The 14011-nt window shown below is 39.7% G+C and overlaps 1 protein-coding gene across 1 annotated transcript; it reads left to right on the forward strand.

The window, feature by feature from the left end:
* Positions 1 to 139: 139 nt before the first annotated feature.
* c2h6orf62 (chromosome 2 C6orf62 homolog) lies at positions 140 to 14003 on the forward strand. Its single transcript, XM_068056794.1, has 5 exons — positions 140 to 1574; positions 8030 to 8206; positions 9845 to 9970; positions 10695 to 10829; positions 12592 to 14003. Exons 1-5 carry the CDS (start codon positions 1446 to 1448, stop codon positions 12715 to 12717), a joined length of 693 nt encoding a protein of 230 aa, XP_067912895.1. The 5' UTR covers positions 140 to 1445; the 3' UTR covers positions 12718 to 14003.
* The last annotated feature ends 8 nt before the right edge of the window (positions 14004 to 14011 follow it).

Below are 14011 nucleotides of genomic sequence, written 5' to 3' on the forward strand. Positions count from 1 at the left end.
AACTGGAATTTGAAAAATTATAACAATAATACAAAACATTGACGTTTGTACGCTAACAAAATATGTTAAGTTTAAAAAGATGTTTTTTTTTTAAAACAAGTTTTGCAGTGAGTGGGTTGTGACGTCAGTGCAGCCATCTTGCCCCGGAGAGGCGGTGGCGGTGGCGGAGCAGTAGCTTTAGCAGCAGCTTGTAGTTTTTGGGGAGGGAGGGGACGAAGGACCACAGCATCTGGAGCGGGGAGTGAGAGGCAGGGAGAGAAAAGCGGATAGATAGAGAGCAGGCCAGGGCAGGTCTCCATAGCGAACGTTGTGAGGGAGAGAGAAATCTACCCGGAGGCAGGCTGAAGTACCCGAGGGCCAGGCCGCTTCTTTGTGCGGTTTTCTCAAACCAGTAGCCCGCTTTAAGACTATGGGTGATCGAGAGCGCAGAGAGCGCGGTTCGCTCACACTGACGGGTTTGACCGGGTTCGTGGTCTCTTCTTGACATGGGCGGGGAGTGACATTGAACGTTGGTTTGCAATATATATATATATATATTTATATATATATATGTTAAACATAAACAGCTTAGGAGAGGACGGCAGAGAGAAAACCAAAACAAAAAAAGGAAGCAGCAGAAACTCAACATCTGAGCGAGAGGATCTGAAGGAACAAACATGATAAATGATTTAATTTTTTTTGTTTTGTTTTTCAGTGCAAGGAAATGTCAGGAAACGGGGTAAAGGTTTGCCACCATGGTGTTGATTGAACTCGTCTCTTTGATAAAGTTAGAAATGTCTTTTGCTTGGTTTTTTGTTTGTTTCTGCCTAGGTGCCAGTGAGCAGCGCCATGTAGTTGATGTGCCAGCGCAATCCTCCTCTTTCCCTTTTATTGTCTACCCTTAAAACAACAAAAAAAACAATCTAGTCAAATATGTTTGAAGACAGCCATGTTGGAGGCTGTAGGTAGAGTTTTCAGGCTGATTTTTCTGTAAGAAGGCAAAATCCTGGCTTGTATGTAAACATGGGATCTGGCTGTGTCATTTCTGTGTCATCTTTGGGCACACGCAAATTGCAGTTAGGTGTTTAATTTGTTAGATTCATTGGCATCCATCATTGTAAACTAGTTTTAGTTCAGCGGGTTAAAATCTAGCATAATTTGGATTGCTTTGGTTTGTAGGTTTTGTTAATGTGAATTAAAAACAAAGTCTAATTTCCTGCACTCCCATGAAACCATGTATATATAGGGACTGTTATCATGATTGGACTCTGGCCTACATTTATCCTAAGTTTTTGCACAACACCGTTTTAGACTTTCTGGTCTAGTAGTTGTGGTAGAATTTTTTTTTTCAGTTAGCACTACCAGACTTGTTCTGTTGCACTGTTTTCTTTTGAGAGAAATTGCCCTTATTAGGTTTTGTCAGTTTCTGGTAAGCTAGAAACAGGGTTGCCACTCATCCAAACAAAATGGGTGACCCAAACTCTCGGAAGAACCAGACTTTGAATCGACTGCGTGCTCAACTTAGAAAGAAGAAAGAATCTCTGGCAGATCAGTTTGACTTCAAGATGTACATTGCCTTTGTATTCAAAGATAAGGTAGGTATTTTATTTTGTCTTGTCTCAACACATGTGGCAGCACTAAAATTTAGAACAGTTGGTACCCACCAGACATGGAATTGTGACATATGTAGAATGGCAATAAGAAGTTCTGATTTCTATTTAGAGTGTAATATTAGACTGCATTTACGCTGATGTTTCTGATCTCAGAATGGCTGTATTGTGGGTTCCAGCCAGGCAGCCACATTGACATTGGCTGGAGCTATACCAGTTATGTGTCGAAGAGAGAGCTCTGACATGCCTGTATCCAGATGTGGGCAGACCTTTCTGGAAAGTCAGGAAGGAATAATTCCTGCTATTGGGTGGGTTTATAAAATGATAGTTACAGTGGACCCCTCAAGCACTTAATTTACACTCTGGCATCTGACTGTCCCAGGGAATCTTGTTTACCTTGCTCCAAAATTAGGTTGGGCCCTAATTTTGAAATTACACTGTCAGTTTAGCTTGGATATAAAGTTTAAATTGCTTTGCCCTTTACTCATAAACTGCAGGGTAAAATTCAAATTGTCTGCAAAAAAAAAAAACTTGCTTAGAGGTAGAATGGATTTCATTTGAATGATTCTAGCCTTGTTGTTTCTCCTGCCCTTTCTTGACTTATTCCACTATCTCTTTGCTATCTTCACATTTGCATGCTGTGTAGTCCCAAATTCAAAGGTCCATTTGGTGGTGTCAACCAAAATTTGTGAATGTCCACATTGCGTTTCTGGTAATGCACTGTTAATGTATTTGTCTTAATGTATTGCCATCTCATACTGTGGAGACCAAAATATACACCTAAAGCCACTCAAATATCTTGCACTGCTTTCATCAACATCTAGGAACATAGGAACGTGATAGGCCATTTCATCGCTCAAGCCTGATCTGCCAATCATTGAGTTCTTTGAAGGAGTAGCATGCGCTGTAGATAAAGGGGAACCCATTGATGTACTTGGATTTCCAGAAGCATTTGACAAGGTGCCACATAAAAGGTTATTGCGCAAAGTAGAAGCTCATGGTGTAGGGGGTAACATAGCATGGATAGAAGATTGGCTGGCTGGCTGGCAGACAACAGAGTATGCATAAATGGGTCCTTTTCTGATTGGCAGGATGTGACAAGTGGAGTCCTGCAGGGGTCTGTGCTGGGGCCTCAACTTTTTACAATTTATATCAATGACTTGGGTGAGGGGAGCGATGGCATGGTAGCTAAATTTGCAAATGACACAAAGATAGGTAGGAAAGTATGTTGTGAAGAATATGAAAGGAGCTGGTAACTGATATAGATAGATTGAGTGAGTAGGCAAAAATTGGCAGATGGACTATAATGTGGAAAAATGTGAAGTTGTTCACTTTGGCAGGAAAAATAAAAAAGCAGAGTATTTCTTAAATGGAGAATGACTGCAGAGTTCCGAGGTGCAGAGGGGTCTTGGTGTTCTAGTGCATGAGTCACAACAAGTTAGTATGCAGGTACAGCAAGTAATAAAGAAGGTTAATGGATGCTATCCTTTATTACGAGAGGAATTGAAAATAAAGGTAAGGATGTTATGCTTACATTATACAGGGTGGTGTGACCACATCTCGAATACCGTGTGCAGTTTTGGTCTCCTTGTTTAAGGAAGGATGTAAATGTATTGGATACAATTCAGAGGAGGTTTACTAGATTGATACCTGGAATGAGTGGGTTGTCTTCTGAGGAAAGGTTGGACAGACTGGGCTTATTTTCACTGAAGTTTAGAAGAGTGAGGGGAGACTTGATTGAAGTATAAAAGATCCTGAACGGTGTTGACAAGGTGGATGTGGAAAGGATGTTTCCTCTTGTGGGTGAGTCCAGAACTCGGGGGCACTGTTTGAAAATTAGGGGTCACCCATTTAAGACAGAGATGAGGAGAAATGTTTTCTCTGAGGGTTGTGCAACTTTGGAAGTCTCTGCCTCAGAAGGAGGTGGAAGTGGGGGTCATTGAATATTTTTAATGCGGAGTTAGATAGATTCTTGTTAGGCATGAAATCAAAGATTATCGGGGGTAGATGGGAATGTGGAATTGGAGACACAGGTCATTGAATATTTTTAAGGTGGAGGTAGATAGATTCTTGTTAGGCATGGGAATCGAATTATCGGCGGTAGATGGGAGTGTGGAATTGGAGACACAAACCAATCAGCCATGATCTTATTGAATGGCAGAGCAGGCTCGAGGGGCCGAATGACCTACTTCTGCTCCTAGTTCGTATGTTCATATGTAGATTGTGGCTGATCTGTGACCGAACTCCATATAACTGCCTTTGCCTCATATCCTTAATACCTGTGGTTAACAAAAATCTATCAAATTGATTTAAAATTAACAAGCATCATTTGCCATTTGCAGAAGAGAGTTCCAACCTTTGTGTGTAGAAATCTTTCCTAATTTCACACCTGAAAGGTCTGGCTCTAATATTTAGGCTATGACCCCTTGCCCTAGATTCACCAACCAGCAGAAATAGTTTCTCTCCATCCTATCTGTTCCCTTTTATCTCAAAACCTTTGTTCAAATCATCCTTTAACCTTCTGAATTCCAGAGAATATAGCCTTAGTTTGTGTAATTGCTTGTGATTTAACCCTTAGAATTCAGTTATCATTCTGGTAAATCTACAACGCAATCTCTCCAAGAGCAATATATCCTTCTTACGCTGTTGTGCCCAGAACTGAACAACATACTGCAGGCTTTATATAGTTGTAGCATAGCATCTCACCCCTTGTATTCTAGTTCTCTAGATATGAAGGCCTTTTGATTATTTTCGGTTCCTGTTTATGACATTTTAATCTCTACCTGGACCCCCATGTCTCTCTGCGCCTCCACTGTTTGTTTCTAGCTTTTCACCATTTAAAAGGTTCTCTTTTCTATCCTTTCTCTCATATACGTTGATGACACCAAGCTCTACCTCATGACCACCTCTCTGACCCCTCCACTGCCTAAATTGTCAGATTGCTTATCCGACATCCAGTGTTGGATGAGCAGAAATTTCCTCCAATTAAATATTGGGAAGACTGAAGTAATTGTTTTCAGTCCCTGCCACAAACTTTGCTCCCTAGCCACCGATTGCATTCCTCTTCCTGATAACTGTTTGCAGCCTTGAAGTTCTATTTGATGCCAATATGAGCATCCAACCACTTATCCGCACCATCACTAAGACTGCCTATTTCCACCGTAGTAACATTACTGATTCTGCTTCTGCCTCAGCTCATCTGCTGCTGAAACTCTCAAACATGCTTTGTTACCTCCAGATTTGACTATTTTATTGCACTCCTGGATGGCCTCCCATGTTCTACCCTCCGTAATCTTGAGCTCATCCAAAACTCTGCTGCTTGTGTCCTAAATTGCACCAAGTCCCATTCACTCATCACCCTGTGCTCCGGATTAAGCAACGCCTTGAGTTATAAAATTCGCATCCTGGTTTGCAAATCCCTTCACTGGCCAAAAGAACATATGTTAAAAGTACCTTTTCCTAGCTTTTGCACTAATTTCACCATTTGAGGTTTTGTGCCACTTCTTTCCTTGCCATCTAATAGACCTAGTACTGTGCAGTACACCAGTCAGTTTTACAGCAACTTGAATTTCTGTTGTAGTCATCACAGAAAGGGAGACATCTCTGCATTATGTTAAGGAGGACAAAGCAGAGGGAAAGAGGGAGAACTGGAGAGAGGGTGTGAAATAAATGGAACAGCTGAAGAGATGGATTTTGAGGTTTTTGACAATGGAGTGCGAGGTGGCAAAACAGTGGGAGCTTACAGAAGTTTGAGAGGAGGAGTAGTTAGTCGCTGAGCAAGTGAACATGGACAATACAACCAGGGTGTTACAGGAGTGGAAGTAATGGACAAGGATGTATGGCAAAAGATCACATTTAACTTTCAAGGGGTTGAGATTGGGTTGAGAATTTTCGGGTCAACTTATTTGAAGAAGTCTGAGAAGTCAGTGCAGTTTGGCAAAGACTGGTATGTGGATCTTGAAATGTGAGGATATGGTATTTTGCATGATTAGTTACTGGAAAGTGCAAAGTATAATCAAATGTAAAAATGTTCAACTGTCGGAGGGCTAATTTCAGTGAGATGAAGGGATCTGGCCCAGGTGGATTGGAATCAGATTCATAGGTAAAACAGTAAATGAGCAATGGAAGGCTTTCAGAGAGGTAATAGTTCAGGTACAGACTGGTCACATTCTTCTGTCCTTGCTTTTGTATTCTGTTCCTCTCTTTATAAAGCCAAGAAACATGTACATTTTTTAAAAAAGTCTTCTCAATTTGTCCTGCCACATTCAAAGGCTTGTGTACATGCATCTGCCTGTGTTCCTGCGCCCCCTTAAAATTGGACCATGTAGTTTATATTTTCTTCCCTCATTCTTCCTGTCAAATATTTCATGGAGTAGATTTGGGCAAGGAAAGAGAGCAACAATGCAGCATTCGATGATTCTGCCAGACTTGGCAGTGGACAGTCTGGTTGATCACTCACCATATACATTTGAGTTTGAGCCCATGGAAGCAGTTCTTGTACTGTGGGTGCGATGCCGGGAAGATGAGGGTATCAAAAGTGGAGACGAGGCTGCTGAGAGAAGCTACACATGTATCCATGTCACCCAGGATGGGAAGTAATAGAGAGGTTACTTCTGTGTTTGCGGGGGGTGAGGTAGGTCGGGGTGGGGGGGGGGGATAGAAAATGCCTATGGAGGACTTTGAGGTGGGGTTGGAGCGTGGAGATGAGAAAGAGGTCAGAAAGAGCTGTGCCATTGATTAATCTCAGGCCTGGAGGCCACGTTTGATGACTAGATTGAGAGCTATCTTACCCCGTTTGCTCTCTTGTGGGAGCTGAAGACTTCAGTTCTTTGCAATATTCAGTTGGTTTCAGTACCAACACTTTAAATTGTGTTTGCTTACTGGGAGGAACTAGATATAGAGATTTAATTTATTTCCTGGCAGGCAGTTATTCATGTAAGTCTTTTCTGTATTCATAATCATCATACACAAGACAACATTTAAAATTTTGAAGCCAATAATGATTTTCCAATAACTTTACTTGGGGAAACTTTGCTTTTTGACCTTCAGTCTATTCAAATTGTCACAGAAAATAAAACATTTTTTATTTATGTATTTGTTCCAATGGCCATTATTAGTGTTGTTGGATGAGAATTCTCAGTGTCCATTTTTTCCCTCTTAATTTTTGGCCAGGACAAAAATATGGCGAGTACTACATCACAAAGTGTACTGAAACTTTGCCGTTGAGCTCAATGATGGTTGAAATTAAGATGTGTGTCATCTCAAAGTCTTTATTCTGTCAAGAGCCTATATTGCTCAGTCATATATTTTTCATCAAATTTACAGAATTCCAAAAAGTTGAACCGTACTCTTATTAATATGCATGATTATCCTGTTTCATGTCATGATTAGCTGCAGTTAAGTAGGGTTCAGTCAGCTCGAGATGCTTCGTTTCTGTGACTTTATGCCCATGTATGTTTCTTGATTTAGTGAATTGACACTTAAAACAATGGTTGGGAGCTATGGTTGACAATCCTATGTTTGTATCTGCCTCAGAAAAGAGAGTGCAGAATTTAGTGGTGAGGGGATGGGTCTCTCACTGGCTACATTTGAGGTGTCAGAAGGGCATGCACTCTTGAAGCTGTGGAATGACTGATGATGATTGAAATAGAGTGGAGTCAACTTAATAGGATTGATAGATGATGGAAGGGGAATAGAGTGACATGGGATTAGAGTAAGCAAATGGAAGTAGGACTACTGCTGATATAAACAACACAGACTGGGTTGAGTATCCTGTTTCCATGTTGCACTTTCTATTAAATTATGTGTATTCTGTTTTTCTCTCTTTCCCCACCCCCTTGCCATGCACGTGTGCATACCATGTGATTCATTCTTGTTTCTGGATTAAATTAATTCCATCTGTCATTCCCATACTGATTTTTATTTTACCTCCCTATGATGCATTGCTCTTGGTTCCCTTTGAAAATGGTTTGACTGGAAATCATTCCTTTAAATTCACAATTATTTTAAACCTTTTATAGTCTTCAGTATTGAAAATGAAGTCTGGCAAACGAATCAGGATTAATACTATAGTTTTATAAGTTTCCCTTTTATTCAAAATTTTTGAAGAAAAAAATGCCAGAATTTATTTAAACAGTGAATTATTTACTTCATAATTGTCAGTATGTTGCACCATGTTGGAACACTTCTTCAAAATTAATGGCCCCTTTGCTCAATAAATGACTAGAATCCTGTGGAATGAAGAAGTTTTGTTCCTAATCTGTCCTTTTCATCCCTTTTTCAAAAAGAGCCAACTGCCAGACCATCACTGACTCCAAATATTACAATTCCAGTGTGAGATATTTAGCTTTACAGTTGTTAAAAATAGAAATTTTAAAAAGATATAGATAGAAAATTGGTCCTTTTTTATTTTAAGAATGTGATTCTGGTATGTTTTTAAGAAGAAAAAGTCAGCACTATTTGAAGTGGCTGAAGTGGTACCGGTTATGACCAATAACTATGAAGAAAATATCCTCAAAGGCGTACGGGAGTCCAGCTACTCACTGGACAGTTCCATAGAGCTGCTGCAGAAGGATGTAGTTCAGCTTCACGCACCTCGCTACCAGTCCATGCGCAGGGTAAGTAGGATGAACCTTTTTGTTTCAGTAGAATATTAAATGTTCTAGTTTGTTTTCAGACCAGCACATAATCTCATATCTGGTAGCCTGCTATAAGTTGGTACTCTGGGTGTGGGGGGGGTGTTCACATCAGAAAATCAAAACCAAAAATACTGGAATAACACCGCAGTTCTTTCATCTTAACAGTAAAAGTAGGTTCGTGTTTTGTGTATTTGTCAACAGATGAAACAACTATTAATACTCTTGCATATGTATAACTATTTATCTATGCTGATGCAGACTTTACCCTGATTGTCTGTTGTTTCTGCATTGTATCAATACGGAATCTAATATCCGGCTGGATGCCGGCTCAGAATTCAAAGCTGGAGTTTCCGTCTGCCAGAGTGGGGTTTGACCACTGCACAGTCTGACCTAGAGTGGGAATGCTACCGCTAAGCCAAAGATTTGCTTGTGGATTGGGCTATTATTCAATATTTTATAATTGTTGAAACTGGTGTCCATTGACAGTCGTGCAAACTGACTGCATTAAGTTATGTTGCTGGCTCTTTTCTCAGGCAAAATTGATTTGTGTACAGACTTGCATCCATCTGTTCACTCGTATCGACCGATAGCTTTTTACTGGCACCAACAATGCTAATGGGATGGTTGGTTCTTTACTAATTAAAAACAAAGGCAGTCCAGGAAACTTTTGAAAACATTTGCTTGGTGCTGCTGATCTTGCAATCTAATAAATCATAGATTCTGCATTGCTTACCCATTGTCTCTCGAGACAAGGAGGCCAAAGAAGATGATGATGCAGAAATCACACCACTTCTGCTAAATCAATTCATGCTTGGATTGTTTGATGTAAAACGAAGTTATACTAGATTCTCTGTGTTGTAAAGTCATTTCAAATAGATGCAAGCTTTGCATTATAAATTGGCCCTGTAAACCACCCAGATACCTCATTTTAATTTGAAGAGACAGGGTTCCTTTGACCTACTGGCTTTGTTCCTATTGGCAAAGATGCTGGATAACCACAAAGGAAACCTGGAAAGTAATTTGGCTAGGGAAATATGATCATCTGCAGGGAGCAATTTATTCCAACGAATAACCTAACTTTGTTATTCACGTTGGTTATGTAGTATATCGTACATAAGCTGTTGCTGGGTAGATTATGTATATAGACCTTGAGCAGCATCACAGGATGTGATGTCACAAGTCTGAACCTCATGTTGCTCAGTGTTCATGCAGATACTTTAGAGATGAGACCCCTGTAAATAAACTGCTGTTACTTTGACCCAAAGTCTACTATGCTCATTTAATACTAACAGCACACTGACAATGTCGTACAGGTTAAATTCTTAACTACTCCTTTACAAAATGCATATGGATTCTTCTGTTCTAAATGTAGACTGGCGCTGAAATACAAGATGCTTGCAGCCTTTTGAACCAAAATAAAGGATACTGTGATAAGACACTGGAAGCTGAAAATCCATAATGCATCTGACCTCCAGTTTATCTTTTACCCTGAGCTACAACCATAGTTATCAAACTTGACCAGCAAAGGTGGCTCAGATTGAGATCACTAAAATTTGGTTGCTGTTTCTGATACGAATGCCATTTAATGCTGATGTGGGAATTTTCCTCCTCTGTTAGGACGTAATTGGCTGTACGCAGGAGATGGACTTTATCCTTTGGCCACGGAATGACATAGAGAAGGTGGTCTGTCTCCTGTTCTCCAAGTGGAAGGGTACAGATGGTGAGCCTTTCAGGCCTGTTCAGGTACTATTTCACCATTCATTGTTACATAAGTATATAGAATGAGTTCTGTCCATGTAGCTTTTTCCTCTTGGCTATGACTTTTCCAAGCTTGTTGACAATTGCTGACTTTTTTTTTTCCAATTGGTTCAACGATTTTTGTCTAAAAGTCATGTTTGTACAAACTGCAGACAATGTGTTTGAAGTTTGGACTGATGTTGCAAATGATTCTTCGTGACTGAATATATGGGATTCATTTCAAACATCGTTCTCAAGTGTCACCTGTGTTTTGATTAAATGGATCCTTGTATAGTACATGCAATGTTGTTTTGATAGTGTGTAGATTTTTTTTTCTCATTTCTCAGTTTTGCCCCTGCTGGGTTAATTTAAGGTACCTTGTTAAAATAGATTAGTCATATGTGAAGCTTGGGTGGAGTGCTTACAGGTTATTTGACTATGGGACATTATAGCCAAGCCTGACCCTCTACTTACCTGGAGTCCCACATACATGCAAGGGTAACTGGATAGAGGCCAGAAGCAGGAGTTCTGGCAAATATGAGGAGAGGCGATGAGACCAATTGCAGCACCCCTACATCCATTCTAACTGAAATCAGTTGGACCTGAAATTGAACCTGGGGCCGTGTTTGCTCAGTTATTCACTGGATACTTGGTGAGCTCGCGGTTAAGCCACAAATCTAATCTTATTTTTTAATGCCATCGTATTTTAAAATATTTACTGTTTATGCAGGCCAAGTTTGAGTTTCATCATGGTGATTATGAGAAACAGTTTCTGCACTTACTTAGCCGAAAGGATAAGGCAGGACTCATCATAAACAACCCAAGCCAGTCCATCTTTCTGTTCATTGATCGTCAGCACTTGCAGGTGAGTATAATGCTGATTGCCTTTGTTTTTTCTAAAGATATTCAGTTCCAGCTACTGTTTAACTAAGGGGATATGGAAATAGTGGCATGGCAGCCAGTTTTAATTGTTGATTGCTATTGGTGTTTACAACCTGATTCATTCATCTGAATTTTATGCTGCTTCATGTTTTTTAACTTTGTGGACTGATGTAGCAGCATTTTAATGGTACATTGATGGAGCTGTGCTATTAACTCTGCCATTCTGTGTGACAGTTCTTCTCTACATGATTCCATATAATTACTGCTAGGTTTACATTCTAGGACCTGTAGGAGACTATTCCAATTTGAATGCATTTGTTGACTTGCACTGTTGACATGTTATAGGGCTATGGTTGCTTTTGCAGAAATGTTTGCTGTGAAAGAAGCTCTTTTTTTTGATTCAACAGGATGCCATTTTCATGTATTGATAGTGTGACTGCGGACTATAAATTCAATATTTTTAAGAGTTAATTTTGAGATTACCTAATTGGGGTTAAGCTTCCATCTCACATTGGACCTTCAGTCTGTACAAAAGTAACTGCTCTCAGTTTAGGTGCTGCAGTTGACTCCAGAGTGCCTGCATTAGAGGAGGGGGTGTGGGGGGAGATAATCAGTCAGGGTTCTTGCTCCTGATCACTGTACTGTACCAGGGTTTCCAGTGTATGGACACTGGGTGAGATGGGATTGGCTGTGCTGTAGTCTCCATACCGAGAGAGTCTGCTGGCACAGGCTGTCGAGGCTTAAATATGAATGGCAACTTGAATGAGGTACTGGAGGATGATCTCAGTCTGTGGAATCAAATCTCAGGAAGACCTCAGAAGGGTGGGGAAAAAATAATCAAGTTGGAAGGAATTTTATGACTGATAGTAAATGTTTCATGAGCTCAGTGTAGATTATTCTTTCTAGCAATTTCATTTTGGCCATAAGTCTGATACTGTTATATTCAAATAGGCTGAACATAAAGTAACTGTTTAATTTGGGGTTTGTGACCCAAATGCAATGTTTTTCTCCTGCAGGGAGACCTTGGGCTTTGTCTGTGCCTTGTATGCAAAGATGCCCTATTTGCTTATCAGAAGAGTTAACCCAAAATCAGAAGGATTACAATGTAATCATCAAAAATGATTTGTAATTTTGATTAAAGAGAGATTATTTGGAATTTATTTTTCCTCACTCCTTACCGCCACCCCCCCCCCCCCCCCCCCCCCCCAAAAAGTGTTTTTCTCCACAGAATTTTGAAGTTTAATTTCTGTTCCCTGGTGTAGTAAAGCTCAGCATTTGCCAATTCTAAGGTGGTAATGCATTCTTCATCCACAGAAGCCTTGCTATTACTATCCTGGTCAGTAAAGCAAGCCATTTTTCACATGTATGTTATGGACTCTTCTGGTGATCAGTGCCAAAGCTGACAACTGCAAAAATGTATGTTGGTAACCTTTTAAATCAATGATAGGTCTCTGGAAGTTCAAAGTAACATTAAACTTAACTTTGGCTTTTAAAGAAAAAAAACATACTTACCTCACTAGATTGAAGAGGAGAGTACGTTACATTGGAACGACTGACTCTTGCATGTTCTGATAACATGATAATCTGCAAGTACCCAAAATGAAAATAATGCATCTCTTACAATTTCTAAATATTGACTTTTGAAGTAGGGCCATGAAAGTACTTCACAATCTAGTTTTTGTTTACATTTAATGTGCAGCTGTATTGCAAATTAACCGTCATGGAATTTTTTTTTTATTTTGCAGACTCCAAAAACTAAGGCCATAATTTTCAAGTTGTGCAGTGTCTGTCTTTACCTGCCACAGGATCAGCTTACCCATTGGGGAGTTGGAACCATTGAGGACCACCTCCGTCCCTACATGCCAGATTAGGGGCAACAGCCAGCAAAAGAGGGAAGACCATAAGAGCCAACAACAGTGAACTCACATTTCATCTTTATTTCTGAGTTTATGATCCAGTCATGAAAAGAACAGTCTGTTACAAAGCATACTCATGTTGAAATTTAGTTTTTTTTTCCAGTCATGCATATCTCAGAACTTTTTCTTTAATGTATTAACCTGCACACTCACTGTAATAGGCTGCTTTGCAGTTAATCTGCATTGTGTCAACTCCAAATGGAAAACAAAAAGGTGAAATTTGAAGAGATTGTTATACATTGATGCATACATACCAGAAATGTACATATTAGTCTTCTCGTTTGTGCTGGTTATGTACCCTGACAATTACAGTAGATGTTCTAAGATGTAATGTTAGGGTGAGAGTGCATTTGACAAGGATTTCAGCAATTAAAGGATACAACTTAGATGAGTTGTCCAGATGAAGGGCTTTAAAGCTGAATAGCACTATCATTACAGTCCTGATAGATACATTTATATTGGAGACCTACTGGTCATAATTTAATGACAAGCAACTGAAAGGGGTGAAAGTAATCTTAAAGTACTCATTTAAAAATCTCTTGTGTAATGTAGGTCCTTGTAGCTTGTGTGGGCTACATTTGAGTTTGCTGGCATGTTCTTTTTGGATCTCTTTCCCTGAGTTGCTATATAAACGTACAAAGGAGTTTTCCTTCTATACTTTGGGGAGTTTTTAGCAGGTTAATAATGGGCAGACTCTGCAAATAACAGAAATGGAGTCTCGAGGAGCAAAACAGCTACAAAATCGTCACTAAAGTTCAATGTTACTGGAATTTTTTTTTTAAAAAGCCTTCCTGTAGCTGAAGCAGCTTATTTACCTAGAAAGTGAGGTTGGGACTATAAGATGAAGGTAGAAAGATGGTGCAAAATATGCTGGTTGCTGATAGCACAGCTGTGTAAAAGTTAATAAAATGACTAATGGAGAATTACCAGTACTTGCATACAAGAAAATGCACCTAAATTGCTTCTTAAAAAAATCTTCTGGAGTCTTTCAATTTGGTTATTAAGGGGATTGTTTGTAAGACTTGATTTTGAGCTTGTGCAATTAACATGAGGCAGGCTGCCGAGATGAATCGAAGGGGAAAAAGCTTTTCTATGGAGCTGTAAGAAGTCTGAGCTTTCTGAGGTTATTTATGCATGCCTGGCCACTTCAGATAAGAACAGAGCTAACCAGTAGGAAATTTGTACTCACCTTCTGTTCAAATTGGGAAAAATGAAAATAAATCTTTAATCCATATTGATAATTGTCTGA

Source organism: Heterodontus francisci, chromosome 2 (assembly GCF_036365525.1).
Source record: "Heterodontus francisci isolate sHetFra1 chromosome 2, sHetFra1.hap1, whole genome shotgun sequence".
NCBI lineage: Eukaryota > Metazoa > Chordata > Chondrichthyes > Heterodontiformes > Heterodontidae > Heterodontus > Heterodontus francisci.

Bases quoted from the DNA above. Each gene is read 5' to 3' on its own strand.
- c2h6orf62 (XM_068056794.1), top strand. From the start codon at position 1,446: ATGGGTGACCCAAACTCTCGGAAGAACCAGACTTTGAATCGACTGCGT. The intron at 9,971-10,694 runs GTACTATTTCAC...CTGTTTATGCAG, and splicing joins AGCCTTTCAGGCCTGTTCAG to GCCAAGTTTGAGTTTCATCA. The intron at 10,830-12,591 runs GTGAGTATAATG...TTTATTTTGCAG, and splicing joins TTGATCGTCAGCACTTGCAG to ACTCCAAAAACTAAGGCCAT.